General features: G+C 37.8%; 1 protein-coding gene across 4 annotated transcripts in view; it reads left to right on the forward strand.

Annotated features, from left to right (window-relative positions):
- Positions 1-16,585, forward strand: part of BBX (BBX high mobility group box domain containing) — a 111,210-nt gene that overhangs the window by 21,046 nt on the left and 73,579 nt on the right. For 2 of the 4 annotated variants that reach the window (XM_081326701.1, XM_081326699.1), the window contains exon 3: positions 9,084-9,135. The exons of the other annotated variants lie outside the window; for them this stretch is intronic. Coding sequence is in view for 1 of the 2 variants with exons in the window: in XM_081326699.1 (XP_081182825.1) it covers positions 9,133-9,135 (3 nt within the window). In the remaining variant the exon portion in view is untranslated. The remainder of the gene's footprint in view (positions 1-9,083; positions 9,136-16,585) is intronic. 4 annotated transcript variants of the gene reach the window in all.

The following is a 16,585-nucleotide window of genomic DNA, read 5'->3' on the forward strand; positions in this document are numbered from 1 at the left end:
CAGTTGCAGAGTCCCTTTTGTGAACTTCTGACAAGCAAAGTCAATGTGGAAGTCAGATTCACTTAACAACCATGTTACTAACTTAACAACTTTCACGACTAGGCCACCGTGCCGCTTGAATATCTAGAAGATTTACCACAAATTAGGGTAAATAAATTAGTAGAGTCAGTCAAACTATATAAAGTAGTCACTTTTATTGTACTCAGAAACCTGACTTCTTGATCAGTTGAGATAAAACAAAGTCTATGAATTTTTAACAATACTGCATACGAAAAAGAATTCAAAGAGCGTATTACTAAAATAATTAAGACATACAATAAATGCATGCAACTAGAAAAAGTGGTAAATATTCTACAAATATTCGAGCGGCATGGTGGCCTAGTGGTGAAACTGCTCACCTCCCATTCAGAAGGTTGAGAGTTTAATCCTAGGTAGCGGTAGATATTTCTTTCCAGAGTGCAAAGAAAAGATATCTGTTGCGAACTCTGCGTGGCATCAGAAAGGGCATCCAGCCAGTAAACACTGAGCTCCATCTAGGCACCCCGACTCTACCTTGAATTAAGGGATTATAGGGTCATTAAAAGGGAGTTTTATTCCACATATTTATTTAATTACAATAGTTTGATCAGCTGTCTAGGTGGACATGGCTTCTTTCAAGTAGATTGTCTCTTTCATAGTGATTTATACATATCTAATTTTAAGTAATTTCACTTACATTTTGTTCATTTAGCTACTATATTTAATATACATATTCTATCAAGATAAAAGCTTCTTAGAGAAGTTTACTAAAGATAATTATAATGGTAAAGCAATTTTTTAAAAGTAAATAATGCAGTTACAAAAAATAAGAAACAACATTTTAAACTTAACATTTAATATATATATTTCAACAAAAGCAAATTTAAAATGTAATAAAGGCTAGTAAATATTAAAAAAAATCCAAATATACAGAAAACAACTAAAAGTGACTTTATATGTACATGTTCATATGGGAGAAATTAGTGAGGCGAGCCTCTTGACTAAGACCTTTTAACTGCTCCCATTAGTGTTAACATTTTTAATGTACCATCGACAAATAGCTGAGGTGGCAGATATTGGGAAATCCTACTAGTGACTGGAAAGGATTAGAATAAAAGGAGCACTTAAGCATTAACCATAGGAGCACAAAAACAGGTGCTAAGTATCAGAGCCATAGAAGTAGGGGCTCTAACTACTCTAGATAAGATACAAGGTGCAGACTATGCGGAGATGCCTCAGAGATACTCCGACACATAGTGGCAGGATATAAGATGCAGGCAGCAAAAATATGCATTGAATGGCACAACTAAATACCTGGTATTGTATACAGGAAAATCTGTACGATATATGGATTAGACCAGGGGTGTCAAACTCAATTTCATTGAGGGCCGCATCAGCATTGCTGTTGCCCTCAGGGGGCCGGGTGGGCATGGCCTACTGGGTGTGCGTGGTTAGAGTACGTATGGCCTACTGGGTGGGCATGGCCAGCTCTACATCGTTCGCATCAAGGGTGTCTATGGGGGCCTGGGCAGGAGTGGGACAGATCTGAGGGTCTCTGGCAGAAGGAGGGTCTCTGGGCCAGGGCCAAGGCAGTGGGGGCCGTTCCCTCACTGTTTCCAGGATGGCTTCACGGGCTGCATGAAACCACTTCGCAGGCCGGATCTGGCCCCCGGGCCTTGTGTTTGACATGTCTGGATTAGACCCTCGCAAGTCCAGATGGGTAATCTCACAGAGGATCAAGGAGAATAGGAAAGGTAAAACCCTATGGCTCTTCCAGCTCCAGAAAGACATGCAGGTAATAGCCGGTCAATTAGACATCATGGTATTATAAGGTAGTTAACTAATCAACTAAATATTATTTATTAAATTTATAAAAAATCAATCAGAAATGCAAATAACAATGCATAGTCTTTAGACTATGCTAAAATTATAGAAAGTAACAGTCAAATATTTAAAGATTACCATACTGGAAAAAATGGTTAGGTTTGATCTGAATTCTTTGGTTTTTGAAAAATTAAGTTTTATTTTAATTATATACTTGATGTCATGGTTCTGATTAATGAGACAGATCAAAGAACACTGCATGATTGTTTATTCCAAAAAAGTGTATAATAATGAGAATGGAGCATCGGCACTCATGGATGGATGCCAGAATCTGAATTCTCCTCCCCTTAACCCATCATAACATACAGAATCTCTCTCCCTTAATTACACATCATGAATCACATTCACCAATTAGTTTAACACAAGAAGTTTCACTTCCCTTCTGAAGCGCGCTCTTATCTTCTCAAAACATCTGGGTTGAATTCCTCCGGCACTTTAGTGATTCAAAGCCAAACAGTTAACGCAAAAGGCTGCCTCTTATACTGCCAGTGCAAAAACATGTCAATGTTTGCAGCATTGACACTTATTTTATGTCTTTTATACTTACTTTATGTCTTTTACAGCAAATATACCTTAAAGAATATTGTCTTCAGCTGAAAAAGTTAAAATAACTACCAGTACAAATACACTGAAAAACCCTTCCACCTCAACAACAAAATTAAAATATTCACAGGAAAGGAATACAGTATAAACTATAACTTTCTCAATAATATAGCATTGTTTTTTTCTAAATATCATGTAGATTCCCAAAGTCCTTCATTATTTTAACATGGTTCAACAGTCAGGGCTGGCTCTTCTGCTAGATGGAATGAACCAACTGCCTTTTGGCTAAAATGAACGGATGATGGATTTCTTATTTCAAAATAAAGCACAAAAGTCAACTTACAATAATTCATTTAATGACTATTTGAAGTTTTGATGATACTGAAAAAGTTACTTATGTGAAGTTCTCACACTTATGACTGTCATAGCATCCCTACAGTCGTGTGATCAAAATAGGGTGCATGGCGGCAGAAATGTATTTATAGTTGCTACCGCATTCCCAATTCATTATTTGCAATCTACCCAAACCATATCCAACAAGCAAAGTCACTAGGAGAAGCCAGGATTTTTTATTGATCATGGGATTCACTTAACAATCTGTTATTTGCTTAATAACCATGGAAAAAAGGTAATGAAATTGGGTTCAAGTCACTTAACAAGTACTTTATTTATTTATTAAATTTCTATGCCACCCATCTCTGCAGCATACTGCTGACTCATATGTAAATGATGTTCAACTAGGACAGTGATAGTGAACCTTTTAGAGACTGAGTGCCCAAACTGCAACCCAGACCCCACTTATTTATCGTTGGGTGCTGGATGGGCATGGCCTGCTGGGTGGACATGGCTGCAGTGGTCATGGCAGACTGGGTGGGCGTGGCCAGGATGGGCATGGCCACCTCAATGTTGCTTGTGGGGAGGAACGCATAAGGGGGCTGGGCAGGGTTTGGGGAGATCCAGGGGGTCTCTGGTGGGTGGGATGGTGGGCAGGAGACTCGTCCTGCAGGGTGAGGCGAGGCAGGAGGCAGGGCAGGGCTGGCATTGCCGTGAGGCAGGGGCCAGGGCGGCTGCTGCATGACACCATCGGCCCACACACAGAGCAAGCGGATGGAGGCCAACTGTGTCCATCAGTAGCCACAGCCCACCAGCCCCTCTGGGGCTCCATAGCCTGCTGCGAATACCGGCCCAACCCTCCAACAGCAGGGGAGGGGGGAATCTGATATACCAGTTCCTTACCTTCTCCCAGCTTGTTCCGCAGCCTCATGGCAATGGCATTGGACACAATGCGTGAGGTAGCAAATGGCCAGTTTCAGCGCAAGGTGGCTGTTTACTGCCGGCCACGGCTATTTGCCGCCTCGTGCGTTGCATCCAATGCCGCTGCCATGAGTCCCCAGAAGAAGCTGGGTGGAGGTAAGGAACTGGTATACCGGTTTCTTACCGCCGCCCAGCTTGTTCCGCGGCCTCATGGTAGCGGTGTTGGGCAGGAGGCGGCAAATGGCCAGTTTCAGTGTGACACGGCAGTTTGCCGCCTCACGTATTGTGTCAAGTGCCACTGCAATGCAGCTTGGCTGAAAGCGGCCGTCGACAAATGGGGCAGGTTCCCCCCTCACCTGCCCATTCAGCTACAGCTTTGGTGGCTACAGGCAGAGCTACTAAAGCAGCAGGTGGAGCGCCGGAGGCTCAGGGAGGGAGGGTGCTGAAGTGGGCAGTTCGGCCATTGGCAAGAGCAACATGGTTGAGCGGAAAGCGACCTCAGAACAAGCGGGGCAGATAAGGAAAAAAATCCTTGCTCCCCCCAGAAAGTGCCTTACTTTCCTTACCTAACTGCCAGCTCCGTGCCGTTTCTTCTTCGCGATCTGCTGCCACCGCATGCAAGGGAACAAGTTTTTTGGGGGGAAAAAGGTCAATCAATCAATTCCAACTTCTTGTGAAAGATCTCTCACACACACATTTTATTAAAAGTTTTACAAAGATAATAAAAAATGAGCACAAACAAATGAAGAGCAAAGGAAGCAAATAAAGACCTGTTAGGTTATTGTTTCAGAGATATTTCCTTACCAGCTTCCATAATGCCTTCAAAAATTACAAAGCTTCTAATGTACTATCCTCACTAAAAAAATTGCAATACATTCAGAGATGGATCTGCCTTAAAAATAGTGCATGTTGAACAGTGCAGCAGAGTTAAAGATCAGCACAAGAAATATTTGATATTTTGTATTATGATAAAGTTTATGTCATAAAAAGTGTTATAACATTTTCCAAATTTCAATTCCATGGGAGTTGTGGGTTCCGGATTTTGGATGCATTTTGTAGATCAGCCTGTTTTTTTAACTTGGTTCAAAAAAATTGCCCTTAGTTAACAGTGACAGCAATCGCAGTTTTAGTAGTATATGGATAAAATATATCTAATATTAGGAATAAATGGGAAGTCAGTTGGATGCATATTTAATTGTGACAACATTGTGCAAAAAAAAGATAAGCAGACATCAATCAGCTTATCTCTCATTTGAAAATTCCCATGAAGTTCATAGGCTTAAAACATCCAAATTATTATAAGCTTAAATGCTGATTAAATATATGATTAGTAGTCATTATTGCATAGTATTGTTCAATCAGATAAAAATGTCATGGTTATGAAAATATCTCTGGGTAATAGCAAAAGGAAGAAAGAAAGAAAGAAATTGTTTTGACAGGGAGTAGAAAATTTCAATAATATGTATGCAGATGCATAATTTGATGATAAATTGTTGTATCCATTATTATAGTTTTGCATAATTATATGGCATAAACAAAAGGATATATTTTAAGTTACAAATGTTAATTGATATTTCCTTCTCACATGCATGAGTGTTAATTAGTGTTTCCTCCTCATATGTACATATGAAATTTGCCATGTTGAATTCTTTCCCTTAAGAATACTTCGCTACATCACACACACACACACACACACACACACACACACACACACACACACTTTATATGTGAATAGTTCTTACCAAACTGGTATTCAAAGTTAAATTTATTGCAAACTGAAGAATTTTTTTAATGTATAACATCAAATATTTCCTAGAGGCAAGTAATAAATAGTGTGAGGTGTTAAGTAGAATTTAGGAATCCAACAGAAATTAAGAAAGTAACGTAATAAAGAACTGCTATACAGAGTTACACTAGGAGTTTATCCAGTTTGATATCCTGTCCAAAACAGCTGCAAGATATTGAATGTCCTAGAGAAAAAAAATGGGGTGGGGGGACAAAGAGGAAATGACTCACTACCTGTTGTTCACTTTCAACTTGTAGAAATCAGATGCTTTAATATGCTTTGCAAATGAACTTATGTGATGACTGGTAGAAAATTGTGTTCTCCAAGCATCTGTCAAATGCATAGTTGGGTATCAGCTGTGCTCTTTCCTATTGTAGTATTCAGCATCAGTAATTTTACAATTTAGTGTGTTTCTTTAGTACAAATTAATTATTTCATAACAATAGCTTTAAGAACTTTATTAAGAGATCTATCATAAGTCAAGTTACAATTTTGTTGTGATGTTTTTCTCATTTTAACATCCTAATTGTATTATATTAAATGCATATTATACTTTTACTACAAGGCACTGGATAGTAAGAACTTGCAATGCTTTGGATTTTAAGGCGGAAAGTACCTAAGAGTGTTGGCAAGGTTGAGCACACAAGTAGCACCTATCTGCAGCTCCCTAAAACTAATGTGGAATTATACTGTAGGTGTAGAAGGAAGAAGTGCAATACTGAAAAAGGCCCAGAGCACTTGCTTTTAGGTATTGTAATGGGTGCTAAATGATATTTGAATCTGAAGCACTGCACTATATACCATATTTCCCTGAAAGTAATACCTACCCCGAAAATAAGCCCTAGCTAGGGCAGGGGGTGGAGCTGCCCCACGCGTCCTGCACCCACTTACCGTTACAGCCAGGCTTCCCATGAATTGATACCTGCCTTACCTTCCTGGCCCACTTTTTCTGCAGCACTCCCCGGCCTGCATTTCGCCGTCAGAGGCCTTCAGGAAATGCCTCTGCAGCTGACAATGGCACTCCAGATTCTCCTCCGGCCTGCATTTCACTGTCAAGAGGCTGTACAGGAAAGTACAGAGAGCAGGAATCTGACTGCCTGCACGAAACCCCCCCCCCCACTGAAGTGGTACCTATTTTATCTACTTACATAGAACATGCTTAGCTGAGGCAAGTGATGGGAGGTTCTCCTGACATGCAGTGCTAGGACTCAAACTGCTGGAGCAGAAACCATCTCCAGCATCATTAATCCACAGAGCCACCGCGCCTCTAAAATACAGTTTAAAATCTGGTAGTCCTAGTATTCCTCTTTCCTTGGCAGCTTGTACAGTGTGTCTTCTGATCATTTTTTTTGTTTATTTATTCATGTCCTACCTTTATTATTTTTACAAATAACTCAAGGCAGTAATTCATGTGAGTCCAGAGGAAAAATAAAGTTGTATTACAGATAACATTTAGTGACCACAATTAATCACTAAGCAAAGCAGTTACTAAGTAGAAAACCACATGACTGCAACTGTGATTTTGGTTGCCTCCTAACCTCTCTTTGGAATGCTCATCCCACTACTGGATAATTAGTTTAGTTTAGTTTAGTTTTATTTGATTTCTATACCGCCCTTCTCCCTAGGGACTCAGGGCGGTTCACAGGGCATATATAAATAACAATACAAAAGTTAAAAGGAAATTAAACCAGTGCCCGATTAAAAACAACAATAATAAATACAAAAAATCAATTTAAAAACCCATATTCCCCCATCAGGCCAGACCAGCTAATTCAAATAAGTGGGTCTTCAACCCGCGACGGAAGGATCGGAGGTCTGATGCCATCCGGAGCTCAACCGGCAGTTGGTTCCATAATGCCGGAGCGCCCACAGAGAAGGCCCTCCCCCTGGGGGCCACCAGTCGACATTCCCTGACCGGAGGCACCCTGAGGAGGCCCTCTCTGTGGGCACGTACTGGGCGGAGGGAAGTTGACACCGGCAGCAGGTGGTCCCCGAGGTAACCCGGACCCATGCCATGTAAGGACTTAAAGATCATGACTAGAACCTAGAATGGTATTTACATTTATTGGAGAGAAAGGAATAAGAAGAGAGTAATCCACATTGAAAGCATTGTGCTAGTGTTACCAGCCACTTTTTAAATCACTTCATCCCTAATCATTCTATTGTTTTTGGAGGGGCAAAGGAGAGTTTGCCTACAGAATTTTTGTGGCAAAATCATTGTTTTCTGGGGGTGGAACAAGGGAGAAGAGGAACTACAGTTGGCACATGGGAGGAGGATAGGGCAGGGTGGTGCCAAGGACAAGCATTGATGGGGCTGGGGTAGACATAGTGTTTTTCCTCTCTTGGTTTGCAGACCTGGATAGTGGCTGTTTGTTTGGATAGAAAAGATTAGTGTGTGGAGAGAGGGGTTTCCAGGTATGCATATTGCAAAGGGTGCATCCCTAGCCCAATGTGAGCACCGGAAAATGGGAAGAAGCAGTGAAGGATAGGGCTTCCCTAAGGACCCTCTTGCATGCAGCCCCAACTCAGGCAGAATGGCAAAGTAGTCAAGAACATTTATTCCTAATTGGCAACAGGGGTGACTGGGCATCTACTTCAAAAAGATGCCCAACAGCTTCTTCATGGGTCATGATCCAAAAGGACCCAAAGTCCAGTGGCAATGGGCAGAGTAAAAGGTGGCTGTGCAGCCACTGACCAAGCCCTGCCACCTTTCCAGTACCCTATTTTTAGTCAAACTTTTCCTCACAGTGAAACATCAGTAACTACAAGAGCTCCATCTTTTTGTTAAGGCCAATTAAATTTATTTGTTAAGGCATAGTGTCATCCGGCTATAAGCTGAATGCATATATTGGTCCAGTATCTGATTTTTTAAATATAAACAATGCTGCACTTCAATAGTTAGATGGCCTAGAGTAGACATTTGTATTTGAACATAGATCTTTTTAACATTTATATTTTTTTGTGTTTTACTAATCTATGTGAAATGTTAATATATAATGCTAGTCCATATATGATATGTCATATACTAAATGAAAAAATACACTTTCTCATGAGGTTTCTTCACTACCAAAGAGAAAAAGCTGGCTAGAGTCCTAAGCTGGCACAACCTAAACTGGCTGGTCAAACGCCTCTGGGTGCTTACTCTTTGCAAGCATGCAGAGGCAGAGACTCAAGACTCATACAACCTGGAATGTAAAATGGGGCTGGGAAGGCACCTCTTTGGATCCTTATAAATTCCTAATAATTTTTTGAACAATAATACAGAACCCTAACACCATCCATTCATATGCATTTAAAAAATAACAGTTTATTAGTAAACCTTTGCATAATTTAACAGTTTTGGTTACATTTAGTTTTTTAGAAATTATTCCTTAGCTTCATTGTTTTCTATCAGTGTTGTCTATGGCTTTAAATCAAATCATTTCCTTTATTTAGTAAACCTCAAAAATAGTGTTGTACCTGCAAATTTTAACATAATATACTTTAAGAGCTAGCATTTTTGATAGTTTGTTAAAGTGTATTAGAAATTGCTAATTTATAATTCAATTTTAATGAAACAGCAGAAGATATTGACATAATATATTTTTGCAAATTCTAGGAGGCGAAATTAAGGATGGGTAGAAAGGCTCTGCTAATCTGGTGAGGTGATGGTAAGTGTAAAGGCTGTTTGAATAGCAAGGAATTGATGTAACTTCATTTTGTAGCAGCTGATTAGATATGTATGTTTATTAACATGTCTAAATTCTTCTTTTTGTATATATTCATACTATTTTCTTCAACCTCTTAGCTGTCAATTTATTTTATTTGAATATGAATACATGAGAAGTAGTAAATTATCACCCCCAGCAGAACTCAATCCTTTAAAAAGTCAATCAGGTTTTATCCTACTCGGTCTTAATTGCTCACTGCATAAAGATGAAATGTAAAATCTACCACCTCTATAGGTAGACTGATCCACTGTTGTGCTGTAAAGAAATTGTGTTTGGCCATGGGTATGAGGAAAAAATGAATAAAACATTAATGGAGAGTTTCAGAAAAGATTATTCCATGTTGAGAAAAGAGAAAAACATGAGAAAGAAATTGAAAATAACCCAGTCTTCATTCTGTTAGATATAAGATGGGACATAGAGAAACAACTTCACCTAAAGCATATTTTTTATTTTTATTTTTTTATTACATTTATATCCCGCCCTTCTCCGAAGACTCAGGGCGGCTTACAAGCTTAGCAGTAGCCTTCATTCTATGTATATGCCTGCTTGTTAGGGCTTTCACACACACACACCCCAAGCGGCATTATTACAAAGTCAGCTTATTGCCCCCAACAATCTGGGTCCTCATTTTACCTACCTCGGAAGGATGGAAGGCTGAGTCAACCTTGAGCCTGGTGGGATGCGAACCTGCACTAATTGCAGGCAGCTGGTGTTACTTAAGGAGGCATTAGCCCACTGCTCCACCAGGGTTGTATATGTCTTCAGATTCCTGTATCATCTTTGTTGGCCTGTTCTGAAATTTCTCAAACTTGTAAATACCCATCTGGAAATATGGTGCCCCAGTACTTAAGGTGTGTGGATTCACCAATTCCAAATAGAAAGGAATAATGACTTCATGTGTGTTTGATATAATGTCACTTCTGATGGAACCCCAAACTGAATTAGCTCTTTTGACAGCTTCTCACACTGCTGGTTTATATTCAGCTTATTGTCAATCCCTTTAATAATGTAGTATTTCCATATCATAATTCCCCTTATATGTGTGTTCTACATGTTGTTTCTCCCTAAATGTAATACCTTACATCTTTCCTTGTTAAGACATCCTTTTTGTCTGTCCAGTCTGCCAACTTCTCCAGGTTAGACTAGTTTAGTTTTGTCATTCTGGAAGTTGGCCAGGCCTCCCAATATTATCATCCTCAAATCTGATAATGTGCCCATCAGTGTAATTATCCATATCATTAATACAAATATTAAATAACACTTATCTCAAGATGGATTGATGTAAAGCAGTAGCTAACTCTTAGAGCAGTTAGCTAGCCATTTGTGGTACCATACAACTTAACAGCTCATCAGTGAGAATGTTGTATGGGAAAGATTTGCTGAAATCAAGGTGAATTATATTCACAGTGCTTCCTCTGCCCACTGGAATAGCTACCCTGTGAAAGATCATTAGTAACTATCTACAGTGTACATATACTAGCCTGATTTATTACCTGCTCTAATATATATATATCTAGAGATCAGTAATCAGTAATTTATAATTACTGGGCTTCTCTTTTTTTCTTTTTTTAGAAATGGCACCTCCCCCCCCCCCCCCCGACAGCTCTTCATTTAGTTCCTATATCATTTCTAGTTGTGCAATGATGATAACTCTTTGGGAAGATAAAGATATGTGGTCCACTACCCAAAGGTTGCACAAAATTATTATAAATTCGAGGCATAATATTCTTGATCTCATAACTCAGGTTAATGGGGAAAAATAGTGGCTACCAAAGCTATTCAGCCACAGGCAGAAGTTTCATCTGAAATCTTAACAATAATACTATTAAGTTTTCTTTCCTAGAATAAAGAAGACATGATTTTAATAATTAACTAAAGCGTCCAGTAGAGCTAACAGTATTTATTTATTTAATATTCTGCCTTTATTATTTTTATAAACAATTCAAAGTAGTGAGCATATCTAATACTCTTTCCTCTTCCTATTTTCTCCACAAAACAATCCTGTGAGATGAATTGGACTGAGAGAGTGATTGGCCAAGGTCACCAAAGCAAGCTTTCATGCCTAAAAGTCACAGTCTCCTGATTTCTAGCATACTGCCTTAACTACTAAAGCGAACTGGCTCCTTAACTTTTAAAAGACATAGAATAAGGTCTTTTAAGAAATGTGTGCATTATATGCATTTACATGTATATTCCTACACACACACACACACATACACATATATATATATATATATATATATATATATATATATATATATATATATATATATGTATGTATGTATGTATGTATGTATGTATGTATGTATATATATATATATATATATATATATATATATATATATATATATATATATATATATATATATATATCCGTCCATCTTTAAAGAGTAATATATTTACTGAGTGAGATCAACTGCCTTAGTTGCTACCTTTTAGGTATTGGGAAAACTATACTTTTTGCTGCTTTTTAATATGCAGTAAGGTTTCTTTAGCTATAAGCCTAACTATAGGGTTGGGATCAAGATTATTATAAGGGTATCTTTGGAAGAAATAAGGATTTGTTCCAAAGATCAGATTGAAATTGTGAGCACTTGTTCATACAGTTGCCAGTATTGGACCCACCTTGATGACACTTACAAATAGGTATATTATTTAATCCAGGATCAGAATTATTAGAGTGATGCACATTTTCTGTAAGTGATTTGGACAGTCATTCATATCTACTAAATGGAGTGCATAGGTTGTATACATAATAAAACCAGCTGTAGCATAGAATTTCATAGGTTTTCTCAAATTTGCCCTGCAGTTATAAAGGCTTTCAGAGGAATGATCTGTTTTTCCACTAAGTAATCTCAGTGATATGCACTTTTCTGGATGGCATTAGCTAAACCATAAACACATAACTGACAAAAGTAAATCTGAAAGCACAGATTCTGAAACCAAAGTAAATGTGTTCTTAAAAAGAACACAAATGATAGAAATACTAGAGTTCCAGCTTTATCATTGAATGCTGTTGAATTAAGACTTTACATTCCCAGAATTATCTGCAGAAAATTTAGGGCAAAATTATGATATAGTGAACATTTATTTTCTTCATTTGTACCAGTTAGATTTGTCAGAAAGAAGCATGCTGTATTCAACATGGCTCATTTTCCAGAAATTGATTTCATTTAGTATTGCCAACATCAGATTACTTGTCCATGTTGCTTTGTGGCCTAATAGAATAAACTCAGTTCTATATAAATTTTAGAATTTTGTCTCACTCATATTCATTTTGCTACATTAAAAAAATATTCTGACTTATTTAGTACTAGACATTCTTAATTAGGATACAACTCTATGGATAACCCTCTGGGAACATAAAGGGAAGACAAACAGGATAAAACTGTGTAGTGGGAAGATTGATTAAATCTGCTTAATTTTTACTCAGGTAAAAATTGAGTTGACTAGAGTTCAATCATAAATAAGCTATACAATCATAAATTGTGTATCCAGTCATTATATCTATTTTAAAAAATGTTTTTGAAGGAAATTGTAAAACTGAGAAAAATGGTATTCCCATTGTTTTATGTGGATAGTAAAGAATCTTTAAATATTGATATCTATGTACATGGCAGCTAACCTTTTTATATGATCATTACTCTTAACATGGCTATGGATTTATATATGTACTTCTGTCTAGTGGTGGGATTCAAATACCAGAACAACCGGTTCTCTGCATGGCCTGGGAGGCTCAGAATGGACTTCCGGAAGTGGCATCCACGCCCTCCTGGCAGTCCGTTCTGGGCATGGGAGGCCTCCCCTGGGCCTCCAATGCTCAGAACAGACTTCCATGCACTTCCGGTGGGCCATTCTGGGCCTGAGAGGCCTCCCCCAGGCCTCCGAGGCTCAGAATGAACTTCTGGAAATGGCGTCCATGCATTTCCAGCGGTCCATTCTAGGCCTTGTGAAAAAGGACTAGGGCTTCAGCCACTTCACTGGTCAACAAAATATTAGCTACCATTTCTACTAAACCGGTGAGAACCTACTGAATCCCACCATTGCTTGTGTCTATATAATTTGTTAATAATACCAAAGATAATGTATAGGAAATATGAAAATAATGCAAAGAGGCTTTATTGGACTGAAGTTAAGGTAGGAAGTTAGAACTGTGCACATATTCACACAGAATTCTGAAAAATAAGGACTAGACAGATTTTGCATTGCTCTGCATTTTTATGGTATTCTCATTTATTATATGACTTAGGTAAATATGTGCTTTTAGGCCCTCAATGGAAACAGCTTATAAAACAGCTGGAGGAGACTGAAAAATAAACAATCCATGGTTACTTTAACGATTTGAAGATGAGATCCATGGCACAGGACTTTTAATTTTCAACTTTTTTTTTTCTTTTTATCAATTTATCTAGCACTTGCCACAATACTCCAAAAACATAATAAGAATCTCTCTGCCACATACAATGATGCATTTTTAGTATCTTCAATTTTGTAATGATTGTTCTTCTAGGACTTTAGTTTACAAATGCACTTGAAATTTACATACCTGGTTTCGGTATAACATCTTTAGTGATTCAGTTTGGCGGATATGCCAGTTGTCTAATAACGTATACTTTAATGGCCACTAAATATTCACTGCCATGTGAAAGAATGACTTGGTTATTATTGTTTATGTTAGCAATGCTACTGGTATGTCAGTAATGCGGTATTCTTCAATTTAGCAGCTAAGTATAGTCTGTAAGTGTCTTGCCTGTGCTTCATTCTTTCTCTGCTCATTTTTTGCTTGCTCCACCACATTCTTCTGTGTATTGCTGAAATCACTTTCCTGTATTTTATGAAAGCTGGTCAGAAACTAATGGTCCATGTTTGAAATAATTATTTCCATAGCTTTAGCAACCATTTTAATGTCTGATTTCTCTTGTTAGTGATAAACTTACACTTCTCCCTTTTAAAGCTTTTATGATTAAAAAAAAACATAAACCAAGAGATCTAATTATCTTGCTTGCCATAAGGTTATAATCAGAATTATAGAATTTTGCACCAAGAACATTTTTTAAAAGTTGAATCTAAAATAGGTTAGATATAGATACATTGCTGGCTGGAATCAAAGAGGACTGTGTGCTTAAGTCTGCAACCCCCATCCACTGTTAGTGGGTGGCACTAGCTTTTGTAGAGTGAAGGGAAGTGGATGGGGTTGTAGACTTAATCTGGATCATGCATGATTTGACTACAACAAAAGGGTGATAGAAGTTGTCTTCATCTTCTATTACTATGCTTGAGGCTAACAAAAGGTCTGATGATAGCCACATAATATGTTTATGCAAGTTATTACCTTAAACATGCCAAGAATGCTATAAACCTCTGGGACTTATCAGATCTCATCCCCAAGTCGTGGTGGTTGAAATCTCCTAGAAGTGGTTCTTTACTGTAAGTACTAGGAGCCCAGAAAAATCCTATTGAGTAAGCCGGGTGGCCAAAACAACAGCATGTTCTCTAGCTTATCTCTTATATCCTACTTTCACATATAGGTTCTCATAGATGAATATTTCAGGAGCAGCATTCCTAATCATGGAAAGACTGTCCCCACTGAACAACACATGGCTCAGCTATGGCATCAAAAAACTGATGGACATTCAAAAAGTCCTGTAGTAGATATTTATGTACCATTACATGATTTTGAAAGTAGGAAAATCTACTTTCTACTTCATTATACTGATACGAATATTCATTTTGTCAGAATTTACTATTTGTTTATTACAGCCAAAGGCCACACATAAATCAAACATCCAAATAAAACAAAACTAAACAAAACCATCACAAGAGGACATAGCAATACATCACAATCCATGGTGCAATCAATGGGCGACCAAGGTCTGGCTAGTTTTACAAGCAGTATATCAAAAACAAGCTAACTTCAGAAAACTGAATCATACTAACCTGACAATAAAAATACAATGAGTATAGTCTAAAACTGTATAAAACACATAATAAAATCAATTGTAAAAGGTTATTAAAAAGATCTACAATGATTATTTATGTTTCTGGCAAATCCCCAATGCTGCGGCAGAGAGTCTGGCCACCTGCACTTTGATCTCTGCCTGCTCGTCCTTAAGCAGCCACTGGAGATAAATATTTTCCAAACGACCAGGATGCCTATCAGTAATGGGGAGGACATAGTTTTTCCGAATGGCTCTGTAGAAGGATCATCGAAGGAGTATGTGTCCAATGGTCTCCACCTCTCCTGAGCCACAGGGGCAGAATCTTTCAGACAGTGGTGTCTTGTTGTACGTGCCATACAGGACAGCCGATGGAAACGCATGGCACCATGCAAGCGAGAATGCTTTCTGGTGGTTTACTGACTCCAACTGACTTAGATACCTGGCAGGTGTAACCATGTATCTAATAGTCTGGAGCCAGAAACAATGGAGCTAAACCTAAGTCCGCTTGGCTCTTGATGTTCTCTACCCTTTGACGTAAGGTTTGTTTTGCTTGGTTATAGTCCAATTTGAGAATTGAGGCGGATGAAAAACCTAGTTTGGCAAGGTTGGACTCGACTGCCTTGATCCATGAAGAGGAAAATTTATCTTTTAGAATTGTCAGAATTTAAAAAAAGATGATTACAGTTGAAATTTGTTGATTAGAAAACATATGTAGTAAAATAAGAAATACTGTAGGATCAAGAATGAATGGCTGATGAACATATGCTGATTAAATTCAAAGTGAATAACTGGTATGAAAGAAGTCAGTTGAAGTGGTTTGGTCAGATAAAGAAAATGAACAAGATTAAAACTGGAAAACAAATATGTAAAGAAAAAAGTCCATCAATTGAAAGAAAGGGGAAGACTGAAAAAGGTTTGGATAGGTGAGGTTGATGAAATCCCAAGGAATGAATAAAACAATGTATAAATTTGGATATAGACATGGTAACATCAAAGTTGGTAAAAAGATACTGAATAGTGTTGGAAATTATTTAATTTCCCTTTATTTTTTATTTCCTACCTTTATTTTATTTAGTACTTATTTGGGAGGAACACTTTGTATTTATATATACTGCCTTAGTTTTCAAAAAGGGAAAGTATTTCAAAAGAATCACTTTGTTAGTCTGCAGATTATAGAAAAATTGCCAGCACATTAAGGTTTTGATAAGCTATGCTATGTATTCGTTTACTTAATAGATTTTTACTCTTCCCAAATTAGGGAATATGAATACGATATCAGGGAATATGCTTCTCAGTATGAATACATCAAATAAATCAATAAAAATGCAAAAAATATCCACAGTATGCTATTTACCCATTTTTATAAGATAAGAGAATATTTGTAGGCACCAATATTACGTTAGACCACCAGAGGTCTCTTGTTCTCTTTTGCTAAAAATTACATATAGATA

Source organism: Vipera berus, assembly GCF_964194415.1.
Source record: "Vipera berus genome assembly, chromosome: 4".
NCBI lineage: Eukaryota > Metazoa > Chordata > Lepidosauria > Squamata > Viperidae > Vipera > Vipera berus.